A 13,695-nucleotide genomic window follows, 5' to 3' on the forward strand; every position below is an offset into this window, starting at 1 on the left:
AGTAAAAGGAAAAAACAAAAAAACAACTTACATTTGTGTCCTGACAGTCCTCAGTGTCCCTCTGATGCTTTATCAGTGTTCAACAAGTTCAGAGCAGCGCAGTGAAAGTGAATGAATCAAATCAAATCAATTACATTTATATAGAGCCAAATCACAACAAATAGTTGCCCCAAGGTGCTTCATATTGCAAGGCAAAGCCATACAATAATTACAGAAAAACCCCAACTGTCAAAACGAGCCCCTATGAGCAAGCACTTGGCGACAGTGGGAAGGAAAAACTCCCTTTTAACAGGAAGAAACCTCCAGCAGAACCAGGCTCGGGGAGAGGCAGTCTTCTGCTGGGACTGGTTGGGGTTGAGGGAGAGAACCAGGAAAAAGACATGCTGTGGAGGGGAGCAGAGATCAATCACTAATGATTAAATGCAGAGTGGTGCATACAGAGCAAAAAGAGAAAGAAACACTCAGTGCATCATGGGAACCCCCCCAGCAGTCTAAGTCTATAGCAGCATAACTAAGGGATGGTTCAGGGTCACCTGATCCAGCCCTAACTATAAGCTTTAGCAAAAAGGAAAGTTTTAAGCCTAATCTTAAAAGTAGAGAGGGTGTCTGTCTCCCTGATCTGAATTAGGAGCTGGTTCCACAGGAGAGGAGCCTGAAAGTTGAAGGCACTGCCTCTCGTCCTACTCTTACAAACCCTAGGAACTACAAGTAAGCCTGCAGTCTGAGAGCGAAGCGCTCTATTGGGGTGATATGGTACTATGAGGTCCCTAAGATAAGAAGGGACCTGATTATTCAAAACCTTATAAGTAAGAAGAAGAAATTTAAATTCTATTCTAGAATTAACAGGAAGCCAATGAAGAGAGGCCAATATGGGTGAGATATGCTCTCTCCTTCTAGTCCGTCAGTACTCTAGCTGCAGCATTTTGAATTAACTGAAGGCTTTTCAGGGAACTTTTAGGACAACCTGATAATAATGAATTACAATAGTCCAGCCTAGAGGAAATAAATGCATGAATTAGTTTTTCAGCATCACTCTGAGACAAGACCTTTCTAATTTTAGAGATATTGCGCAAATGCAAAAAAGCAGTCCTACATATTTGTTTAATATGCGCATTGAATGACATATCCTGATCAAAAATGACTCCAAGATTTCTCACAGTATTACTAGAGGTCAGGGTAATGCCATCCAGAGTAAGGATCTGGTTAGACACCATGTTTCTAAGATTTGTGGGGCCAAGTACAATAACTTCAGTTTTATCTGAGTTTAAAAGCAGGAAATTAGAGGTCATCCATGTCTTTATATCTGTAAGACAATCCTGCAGTTTAGCTAATTGGTGTGTGTCCTCTGGCTTCATGGATAGATAAAGCTGAGTATCATCTGCGTAACAATGAAAATTTAAGCAATGCTGTCTAATAATACTGCCTAAGGGAAGCATGTATAAAGTGAATAAAATTGGTCCTAGCACAGAACCTTGTGGAACTCCATAATTAACCTTAGTCTGTGAAGAAGATTCCCCATTTACATGAACAAATTGTAATCTATTAGATAAATATGATTCAAACCACCGCAGCGCAGTGCCTTTAATACCTATGGCATGCTCTAATCTCTGTAATAAAATTTTTATGGTCAACAGTATCAAAAGCAGCACTGAGGTCTAACAGAACAAGCACAGAGATGAGTCCACTGTCTGAGGCCATAAGAAGATCATTTGTAACCTTCACTAATGCTGTTTCTGTACTATGATGAATTCTAAAACCTGACTGAAACTCTTCAAATAGACCATTCCTCTGTAGATGATCAGTTAGATGTTTTACAACTACCCTTTCAAGAATTTTTGAGAGAAAAGGAAGGTTGGAGATTGGCCTATAATTAGCTAAGATAGCTGGGTCAAGTGATGGCTTTTTAAGTAATGGTTTAATTACTGCCACCTTAAAAGCCTGTGGTACATAGCCAACTAATAAAGACAGATTGATCATATTTAAGATCGAAGCATTAATTAATGGTAGGGCTTCCTTGAGCAGCCTGGTAGGAATGGGGTCTAATAGACATGTTGATGGTTTGGAGGAAGTAACTAATGAAAATAACTCAGACAGAACAATCGGAGAGAAAGAGTAACCAAATACCGGCATCACTGAAAGCAGCCAAAGATAACAATATGTCTTTGGGATGGTTATGAGTAATTTTTTCTCTAATAGTTAAAATTTTATTAGCAAAGAAAGTCATGAAGTCATTACTAGTTAAAGTTAAAGGAACCTGGGGCTGTTCTTATTTTCTTCAATTAGTGATGAGTAGTAAGATGTCCTAGCTTTACGGAGGGCTTTTTTATAGAGCAACAGACTCTTACCAGGCTAAGTGAAGATCTTCTAAATTAGTGAGACGCCATTTCCTCTCCAACTTACGGGTTATCTGCTTTAAGCTGCGAGTTTGTGAGTTATCAATCAATCAATCAATTTTTTTTTTATATAGCGCCAAATCACAACAAACAGTTGCCCCAAGGCGCTTTATATTGTAAGGCAAGGCCATACAATAATGATGTAAAACCCCAACGGTCAAAACGACCCCCTGTGAGCAAGCACTTGGCTACAGTGGGAAGGAAAAACTCCCTTTTAACAGGAAGAAACCTCCAGCAGAACCAGGCTCAGGGAGGGGCAGTCTTCTGCTGGGACTGGTTGGGGCTGAGGGAGAGAACCAGGAAAAAGATATGCTGTGGAGGGGAGCAGAGATCGATCACTAATGATTAAATGCAGAGTGGTGCATACAGAGCAAAAAGAGAAAGAAACAGTGCATCATGGGAACCCCCCAGCAGTCTACGTCTATAGCAGCATAACTAAGGGATGGTTCAGGGTCACCTGATCCAGCCCTAACTATAAGCTTTAGCAAAAAGGAAAGTTTTAAGCCTAATCTTAAAAGTAGAGAGGGTGTCTGTCTCCCTGATCTGAATTGGGAGCTGGTTCCACAGGAGAGGAGCCTGAAAGCTGAAGGCTCTGCCTCCCATTCTACTCTTACAAACCCTAGGAACTACAAGTAAGCCTGCAGTCTGAGAGCGAAGCGCTCCATTGGGGTGATATGGTACTACGAGGTCCCTAAGATAAGATGGGACCTGATTATTCAAAACCTTGTAAGTAAGAAGAAGAATTTTAAATTCTATTCTAGAATTAACAGGAAGCCAATGAAGAGAGGCCAATATGGGTGAGATATGCTCTCTCCTTCTAGTCCCCGTCAGCACTCTAGCTGCAGCATTTTGAATTAACTGAAGGCTTTTTAGGGAACTTTTAGGACAACCTGATAATAATGAATTACAATAGTCCAGCCTAGAGGAAATAAATGCATGAATTAGTTTTTCAGCATCACTCTGAGACAAGACCTTTCTGATTTTAGAGATATTGCGTAAATGCAAAAAAGCAGTCCTACATATTTGTTTAATATGCGCTTTGAATGACATATCCTGATCAAAAATGACTCCAAGATTTCTCACAGTATTACTAGAGGTCAGGGTAATGCCATCCAGAGTAAGGATCTGGTTAGACACCATGTTTCTAAGATTTGTGGGGCCAAGTACAATAACTTCAGTTTTATCTGAGTTTAAAAGCAGGAAATTAGAGGTCATCCATGTCTTTATGTCTGTAAGACAATCCTGCAGTCTAGCCAATTGGTGTGTGTCCTCTGGCTTCATGGATAGATAAAGCTGGGTATCATCTGCGTAACAATGAAAATTTAAGCAATACCGTCTAATAATACTGCCTAAGGGAAGCATATATAAAGTGAATAAAATTGGTCCTAGCACAGAACCTTGTGGAACTCCATAATTAACTTTAGTCTGTGAAGAAGATTCCCCATTTACATGAACAAATTGTAATCTATTAGACAAATATGATTCAAACCACCGCAGCGCAGTGCCTTTAATACCTATGGCATGCTCTAATCTCTGTAATAAAATTTTATGGTCAACAGTATCAAAAGCAGCACTGAGGTCTAACAGAACAAGCACAGAGATGAGTCCACTGTCCGAGGCCATAAGAAGATCATTTGTAACCTTCACTAATGCTGTTTCTGTACTATGATGAATTCTAAAACCTGACTGAAACTCTTCAAATAGACCATTCCTCTGCAGATGATCAGTTAGCTGTTTTACAACTACCCTTTCAAGAATTTTTGAGAGAAAAGGTTGGAGATTGGCCTATAATTAGCTAAGATAGCTGGGTCAAGTGATGGCTTTTTAAGTAATGGTTTAATTACTGCCACCTTAAAAGCCTGTGGTACATAGCCAACTAACAAAGATAGATTGATCATATTTAAGATCGAAGCATTAAATAATGGTAGGGCTTCCTTGAGCAGCCTGGTAGGAATGGGGTCTAATAAACATGTTGATGGTTTGGATGAAGTAACTAATGAAAATAACTCAGACAGAACAATCGGAGAGAAAGAGTCTAACCAAATACCGGCATCACTGAAAGCAGCCAAAGATAACGATACGTCTTTGGGATGGTTATGAGTAATTTTTTCTCTAATAGTTAAAATTTTGTTAGCAAAGAAAGTCATGAACTCATTACTAGTTAAAGATAATGGAATACTCAGCTCAATAGAGCTCTGACTCTTTGTCAGCCTGGCTACAGTGCTGAAAAGAAACCTGGGGTTGTTCTTATTTTCTTCAATTAGTGATGAGTAGAAAGATGTCCTAGCTTTACGGAGGGCTTTTTTATAGAGCAACAGACTCTTTTTCCAGGCTAAGTGAAGATCTTCTAAATTAGTGAGACGCCATTTCCTCTCCAACTTACGGGTTATCTGCTTTAAGCTACGAGTTTGAGAGTTATACCATGGAGTCAGACACTTCTGATTTAAAGCTCTCTTTTTCAGAGGAGCTACAGCATCCAAAGTTGTCTTCAATGAGGATGTAAAACTATTGACGAGATACTCTATCTCCCTTACAGAGTTTAGGTAGCTACTCTGCACTGTGTTGGTATATGGCATTAGAGAACATAAAGAAGGAATCATATCCTTAAACCTAGTTACAGCGCTTTCTGAAAGACTTCTAGTGTAATGAAACTTATTCCCTACTGCTGGGTAGTCCATCAGAGTAAATGTAAATGTTATTAAAAAATGATCAGACAGAAGGGAGTTTTCAGGGAATACTGTTAAGTCTTCTATTTCCATACCATAAGTCAGAACAAGATCTAAGATATGATTAAAGTGGTGGGTGGACTCATTTACTTTTTGAGCAAAGCCAATAGAGTCTAATAATAGATTAAATGCAGTGTTGAGGCTGTCATTCTCAGCATCTGTGTGGATGTTAAAATCGCCCACTATAATTATCTTATCTGAGCTAAGCACTAAGTCAGACAAAAGGTCTGAAAATTCACAGAGAAACTCACAGTAACGACCAGGTGGACGATAGATAATAACAAATAAAACTGGTTTTTGGGACTTCCAATTTGGATGGACAAGACTAAGAGACAAGCTTTCAAATGAATTAAAGCTCTGTCTGGGTTTTTGATTAATTAATAAGCTGGAATGGAAGATTGCTGCTAATCCACCGCCCCGGCCCGTGCTACGAGCATTCTGACAGTTAGTGTGACTCGGGGGTGTTGACTCATTTAAACTAACATATTCATCCTGCTGTAACCAGGTTTCTGTTAGGCAGAATAAATCAATATGTTGATCAATTATTATATCATTTACCAACAGGGACTTAGAAGAGAGAGACCTAATGTTTAATAGACCACATTTAACTGTTTTAGTCTGTGGTGCAGTTGAAGGTGCTATATTATTTTTTCGTTTTGAATTTTTATGCTTAAATAGATTTTTGCTGGTTATTGGTAGTCTGGGAGCAGGCACCGTCTCTACGGGGATGGGGTAATGAGGGGATGGCAGGGGGAGAGAAGCTGCAGAGAGGTGTGTAAGACTACAACTCTGCTTCCTGGTCCCAACCCTGGATAGTCACGATTTGGAGGATTTAAGAAAATTAGCCAGATTTCTAGAAATGAGAGCTGCTCCATCCAAAGTGGGATGGATGCCGTCTCTCCTAACAAGACCAGGTTTTCCCCAGAAGCTTTGCCAATTATCTATGAAGCCCACCTCTTTTTGGACACCACTCAGACAGCCAGCAATTCAAGGAGAACATGTGGCTAAACATGTCACTCCCGGTCCGATTGGGGAGGGGCCCAGAGAAAACTACAGAGTCCGACATTGTTTTTGCAAAGTTACACACGATTCAATATTAATTTTAGTGACCTCCGATTGGCGTAACCGGGTGTCATTACTGCTGACGTGAATTACAATCTTACCAAATTTACGCTTAGCCTTAGGCAGCAGTTTCAAATTTCCTTCAATGTCGCCTGCTCTGGCCCCCGGAAGACAACTGACTATGGTTGCTGGTGTCGCTAACTTCACATTTCTCAAAACAGAGTCGCCAATAACCAGAGTTTGATCCTCGGTGGGTGTGTCGCCGAGTGGGGAAAAAACGGTTAGAGATGTGAACGGGTTGGCAGTGTACACGGGGCTTCTGTTTAGGACTACGCTTCCTCCTCACAGTCACCCAGTCGGCCTGCTCGGGATCTGCCGGGAGGGAACTAACTAAACATTTCACACCCAGAGCAGAAAAGTGCGGGAGAGACAGGAGAAGCTGCCATGCTAAACCGGGTAAGAGCTAGTAGCTGCGCTAAGCTAGCGGATTCCTAAAAACACGCAAAGTGAATAATGTGTAAATAATTTAGAGGTGATTCAGTAGAGGGAGTGCTTTAGTTAAGGCACGTGAAGATTACACTGTGAAACAAGTCGGTATCTAGTTAACTAGATCAATCTAACTGCGCAGATTAAACAGCTAACAGATACAGCAAAACCCCACTGTGCCTCGGAACAGGAAGTGATACAATACCGCAGTGAGAGCCAAACACCAGTCATGAAGACGCAAGCTCTTTAAGACACGCTCCTAAATGTGATGAATGCGCACGTCGCTCGTGCACACCATCTCTCGCTCCGTTGTGCAGACAAACGATCACAGGACAATTTGTTTTTTTCTTTTTGCTAATCAGATGCCAGATCGTCGTCCTGAGGTGCACGGAAGGATGACTGAGCAATAGTCTCGGTGGGAAAGTGTCCATCATGCTCTTGTCATTCCATCGAGGCGTCAGGCTGAGCGCGTAAACACACAAACAGCAGTTCTGCAAAAGAAACTTTGTGCCCGTAACTCCCCCCACCTCTGTCTGGGTTACAATTCCATCTCTTCTTCCCAAATTCACTGCGCAACTCTTGTTCCCTTTTCTCCTCTGGAATCGGTTTCAGCCGCACGCGTGTGCAAGAATGTCCGGTTGAACTTACGTTTTTCTTTGTTCAATAAAAAAAAACAACAAAAAAAAACGGGTTGAACATTGACCGCGTCAGCCTGCCGACAAGCGGCAATGCACGCTCCCGTCAGAAGCGTCGCGTCAAAAGCCAAGCTAAAGCAATGCTTCTGACGCCTCTAAAAAGCAACGCGTCTCGTGCCTCTGCCGCTTCCGACACGTGAAAGGCCCATCAATCTGCAATAATGAGCTTGAAATAGTGCTGATCAAAATGAGGATAAAATCTATATCGGATTCCTGATCGGGATGCAACGTCCGATTTCGATCAAGTCTGAAACCACATGATCAGGCCCGGTTTCCGATCACGTGATTGGATCGGGACATCCCTACTTAAGACCAATACAAAAAAAGGATTTTTAGAAATGTTGGCCAACTGAAAAGTATGAACATGAAAAGTACAAGTATGAGCATGTACAGCATTCGATACGTAGTTGGGGCTCCTTTTAGCTGAATTACTGCAGCACTGCGGCGTGGCGTTAATCAGTCTGTGGCACTGCTCAAGTGGTATGAGAGCCCAGGTTGCTCTGATAGGGGCCTTCAGCTCTTCTGCATTGCTGGTCTGGCGTGTGGCATCTTCCTCTTCACAATACCCCATAGATTTTCTGTGGGGTTAAGGTCAGGCGAGTTTGCTGGCCTGACAGGGATACCATGGTATCACAATCCCAAATTCATGGTACTGAATTTGGGATTTTCTTTGTCAGTTATAATCATCAAAATTAAAAGAAATAAACATTTGAAATATATCAGTCTGTGTGGAATGAATGAATATAATATACAAGTTTCACTTTCTGAATGGAATTACTGAAATAAATCAACCTTTTCCTGCTATTCTAATTATATGACCAGCACCTGTAACTCATCCCTTTAGTGCCAGAACCGTTCTGCCCTGTGGGCAAATCTCGTACTGCAAATTCTCAAAGTGATGTCATGTGACTACTACAGATTAAAAATAATAAATGTGTGCATGGGTAAATTATAATAATAAAATTCCCCATGCACAAGAAAAGTTGTGGGTGATGCGGTACATTTACGGAACTTTGAAAAGACCGGCGCACACTGATGGCGTCATCACAGGTAAGACACGGAGGCAAACAGGAAAAACACCTTGTGAACCCCCCCTCCTTTTACGAAGTGTTTATGTAATGAAGTTAATTAAAATGATTGAAGTTTAATCAACTTTCATTAAAAAGGGGGTAAGGCAAATGGTTGAGGGTGCATGTTCCCACGAGCAGATACGGTATAATTTTGGGAAGTGAGGAAAAAACCACTTTTTGACTTAGAAATGGGTGTCGTTGACAAAGACGACTCAGAACAAATGGACTGTCTATGGGCTTCCTCAAACTGCTGGATCAATTCAATTCCAGAAAAGCTTCTCATATAAAACACTTTTCATTTCAGGGTTTGAGGAAACAGCAGCACAGTCCGGAGAGGTCTTTCACAGCTGCGGTTAAAGCGAGAGTCCTCTGTGTATCTCCTGGCAGAAAGGGTTACCTGGCTCTGATTCTTAGTAGCCTCTTTGAGGCGGAGATTCTCTGGAGTGTCCGGCACAGCGGTGAAGGTTGTTTTTGGATAGTGTCTGTAAAATAAAAGTCACATGATACAAAAACGTCAGTGTGCAGTAAATACAGGTAGATTCCAGCTTTCCATCAGCTGATCCTAAACAACTAAACTGCAAGAAAAAAATCAAAGTAAACATGCACACACATGACAGAGGAAATACTGTTAAGGACAGGGAAAGCCCCTTCATCTCCTTTCACACTGGGCCTGCTTCGAGTTGTGTCATGAAGATGCCAAGCTTATGCAACCTAGCGCTGTGTTAATGCAGCCTAACGCCACAATACCGTGAGGGACACGAAGGGTGACGCGAAACGGACGCAAAAATTTAAGGTTTAATTTTTTGTGGATTTTCGGCATAGAGCACTGGATGGAAAAAGGAAGTAGTTTTCACGCAAGGTGAGGCAATGTCACGGTAATTAACATGACTAGATACCACACCCACACAATATAACGCTACCCAACGCCAATTTATGATTCCTGCTGTGCTCCATTGTTGCCAAGTTATAAAATCACACAGCTTGGCTGCAGCTCCTCGGCTCTCTCACGACTGTGTTAAATAAAGTCCATCAACTCCTGTTCACAGACCGATCGCCAGGCAGAGGACATGTCTAAATCCAATTTCATCACGGAGGACATCTCCACGTCCCCTCACTCACAGACGGATCGTGCGTAATCGCCAGCTGCAGCTCCGTGGTCACAGGAAGACACTAGAAGAGAAATCAGAGCACACACCTGCTTGTTATAGCCTGGCTGCAGCTCCTCAGCGCTCTCACCTCCTCAAGCTCCTCCCCTCTGCTGCGCACAACTGACATACGCAGTGTGTGCAACTTGAAGCAGGCCCGGTGTGAAAGAGGTTTTCAACAGAATACAAGACTCATTCCCTCAGACATCAACAAATGCTTCACACATACAGGGGGGCATGAGGGGGGTGCTACAGCTCCCCCAGGAGGAATCATAGCACTCTTCTTTGTCTTTCGGCTGTTAGAGGTCGCCACAGCAGATCAATCGTTTCCATCTCACCCTGTCCTCTGTATCTTAGCACTCACAAGAAAATAATGGCTCATTTATTATTGTCATTTAATTTCATTCCATGTTTTTAAGACCTTGTCCACACTGAAACTGAATTTCTATATGATCTTTCCCATTGTCATTTTCAAAAGGTGTTCCATTCAAGAAATATCTCCATTCTCACAGATCCTGTGAAACGCTGGAAAATGCTGTGGTACATGCAGTAGTGTTCACAATAATAGTAGTGCTATGTGACTAAAAAGATTAATCCAGGTTTTGAGTATATTTGTTATTGTTACATGGGAAACAAGGTACCAGGAGATTCAGTAGATTCTCAAAAATCCAATAAGACCAAGAATTCATATGCACAGTCTTAAGGCTATGAAATTGGGCTATTAGTTAAAAAAAAAAAAAAAAAAAAAAAAAAAAAAGTAGAACAGGGGGTGTTCACAATAATAGTAGCATCTGCTGTTGATGCTACAAACTCAAAACTATTATGTTTAAACTGCTTTTTTTTTTTAGCAATCCTGTGAATTACTGAACTAGTATTTAGTTGTATAACCACAGTTTTTCATGATTTCTTCACATCTACAAGGCATGGAGCCAACCAACTTGTGGCACCTTTCAGCTGTTATTCCACTCCAAGATTCTTTAACAACATTCAATTCATTCACATTTATTGGTTTTGCTTCAGAAACAGCTTTTTTGATGTCACCCCACAAGTTCTCAATTGGATTTAGGTCCGGGGATTGGGCAGGCCACTCCAAAACAATTTTGTTGGTTTGGAACCAAGATTTTGCTCATTTACTAGTGTGCTTGGGGTCATTGTCTTGTTGAAACACCCATTTCAAGGGCATGTCCTCTTCAGCATAAGGCAACATGACCTCTTCAAGTATTTTGACATATCCAAACTGATCCATGATACCTGGTATGCGATATATAGGCCCAACACCATAGTAGGAGAAACATGCCCATATCATGATGCTTGCACCACCATGCTTCACTGTCTTCACTGTGAACTGTGGCTTGAATTCAGAGTTTGAGGGTCGTCTCACAAACTGTCTGCGGCCCAATTTTATTCTCATCAGTCCACAAAATATTCCTCCATTTCTCTTTAGGTCAGTTGATGTGTTCTTTGGCAAAGTGTAACCTCTTCTGCACGTGTCTTTTATTTAACAGAGGGACTTTGCGGGGGATTCTTGCAAATAAATTAGCTTCACACAGGTGTCTTCTAACTGTCACAGCACTTACAGGTAACTCCAGACTGTCTTTGATCATCCTGGAGCTGATCAATGGGTGAGCCTTTGCCATTCTGGTTATTCTTCTATCCATTTTGATGGTTGTTTTCCATTTTCTTCCACACGTCTGTTTTTTTTTTGTCCATTTTAAAGCATTGAAGATCATTGTAGATGAACAGCCTATAATTTTTTGCACCTGCGTATAAGTTTTCCCCTGTCCAATCAACTTTTTAATCAAACTACACTGTTCTTCTGAACAGTGTCTTGAATGTCCCATTTTCCTCAGGTTTTCAAAGAGAAAAGCATGTTCAACAGGTGCTGGCTTCATCCTTAAATAGGGGACACCTGATTCACACCTGTTTGTTCCACAAAACTGACACTCACTGACTGAATGCCACACTACTATTATTGTGGACACCTCCTTTTCTACTTTTTTTTTTTACTAATAGCCCTTGGAAAATAAAGTCATGCTGACTTATGGTTTTGATTTCTAAAAAACATTAATACAGATAGAATAACTCCATTAATGTCACTTCTGTCATTTGTACAAAGTTAAAATATATCTTTTAATGTCGAATAATGCACTAATTCTGAGGTTTTGTAACAAACGGACAGATCGCAAAGGATTCTCGGTAAAAGTGCCTCTGCTAAACACTGATTGGTTCAGTCATTCGTTATGTAAACCAACACGTTAATGTGACGCGTGTTGGTGTTTACAGATAAATGTGCTTTTGTAAAATATTCCATTTTTTATTTGTAAAAACAAGCATTTTTATGGAGACCTGGAAGTGTCATCGCAAAATGTTTTGCATGTGGAGAGACTGTGCGCTCATTTTATTAGTGCCGTGCACACGTTTGATGACGTTAAACGTGCATAAATGTTGGCTTTATGCTGTGCGAGTTTTGGCCCTTTTTCAGATGATTTTTCATTCGTGTGAGAATTTTTTGGACCGAGTTTCAGGTTAATCACGCGTCCTGCATTGTGTAGTGTACATGGAGGAACAAGCTGCGTTTAACATCTCACGACCACCTCCTGATCGCCGATCATATGGTCGAATGAAAATCAAACCTGTTTGATATTCTGGTCGGCCGTTGTGAGGTTATCCTGCTGCTGAGGGGCTACAAGCGTCCAACCGCTCGCACTGTGCCTGTGCAAACACCGCAGAGCTGTCTTGTAATGTTATTTTTTTTTTTTTTTTTTTAAACTTAATTTGAGAAAAAAAAAGCCATTTGCAAAGCCAAAAAGTTGATTTGACAGCCATCTCATATAACCGCGGTCAAAATAAATAGAACACTGCCATTTCACGATTATTGTGAACGTATTATTTGGGGTTGACATTTTATGTGTTCCTGTGAGTGGTGCGAGAACATGGAGACGGTAGAGGAAAGTGTCTGTTGTCGGGAGCAAATGTGTGTGTGCGAGCGGAGCGGGCGGCAGCCTGACATTTCGTGCATCACAGAACACCACCACTTTCGATTAATCTGCCTGGACTTGAAAAGGCTAAAACCTTTCGCCCTTGTGTTTGTGCAATATGCTGTGACATACTGGTCAGGCATATCGACAAACAAGTCCCTGAGAGCTGTGTTTAATCAAAGTTTCTGCTGCTAAAAAAAGTGTAAACAACGGCTGCCAGGCGCGCAAGCCGATACAGTCTACACGTAGTGACGTATTTTAGGCTTGGTACTCAGCGGGAAGCTAGTCAGGGGGCGTGCACATTTTTCGGTGGTGGGACGTTCAAATGTTATATATAACGGGAGAATCGGGTCCATTTTCCCAAAACACTTAGGTTGACCGAATTATATAACCTTTGTTACATGTAATAAGACTATGTTGTCTTTAAGTGTCATATCCACTTTAAGTCTATGCTGGAAACCCTCCATCTTCCTCACAGTAATGTTTTCTTTTAAGTTATTTTAGAGGGTGTTATCAGCAGTTTAAAAAACAAAAATCTGAACATGCAGCTCAAAGTCCTCCGTGAAATTACATAAGTTATTACAAACACAAAGGTTTACCATCTGAACCAACAGCTTTTCCCCCCTTTTGTAGACTATAATACAGATCCTGGGGACCACAGAGGTGTTTGCGAGTTTCATTCATGTGAGCTCTGAAAAAGCTCAGACCAGAAACCCGACTTGACATTTTTCCCAAATTAGTGACTTTTTTTTTTTAATCTATTTTTCATGTTTGTGACCTGTGTCCTAGACATTAAAACTACATTAAGGTGTTCATTATAGAATGCTGCTGGAATGATGTTAATATGACTGTCTGTAGATCATTTCATCTCCTTTTGCTGAGCAACGCTTAACTCACGCGTGGAAAAATAAATGCCACACCAAAATCTTTTTGGACTCACAAGCTGTAACCTATTAACATACACCGAAATGAAAATCAATCAATCAATCAACTTTTTTCTTATATAGCGCCAAATCACAACAAACAGTTGCCCCAAGGCGCTCCATATTGTAAGGCAAGGCCATACAATAATTATGAAAAACCCCAACGGTCAAAACGACCCCCTATGAGCAAGCACTTGGCCACAGTGGGAAGGAAAAA

At 41.1% G+C, this 13,695-nt stretch overlaps 1 protein-coding gene across 1 annotated transcript in view; it reads right to left on the reverse strand.

Annotated features, from left to right (window-relative positions):
* lasp1 (LIM and SH3 protein 1) overlaps positions 1-13,695 on the reverse strand; it is a 78,472-nt gene that overhangs the window by 21,658 nt on the left and 43,119 nt on the right. The window contains exon 3 of the mRNA XM_034189592.1: positions 8,830-8,914. Coding sequence (XP_034045483.1) covers positions 8,830-8,914 — 85 coding nt within the window. The remainder of the gene's footprint in view (positions 1-8,829; positions 8,915-13,695) is intronic.

The sequence above is a fragment of the Thalassophryne amazonica genome, chromosome 16, assembly GCF_902500255.1.
Source record: "Thalassophryne amazonica chromosome 16, fThaAma1.1, whole genome shotgun sequence".
Lineage (NCBI taxonomy): Eukaryota > Metazoa > Chordata > Actinopteri > Batrachoidiformes > Batrachoididae > Thalassophryne > Thalassophryne amazonica.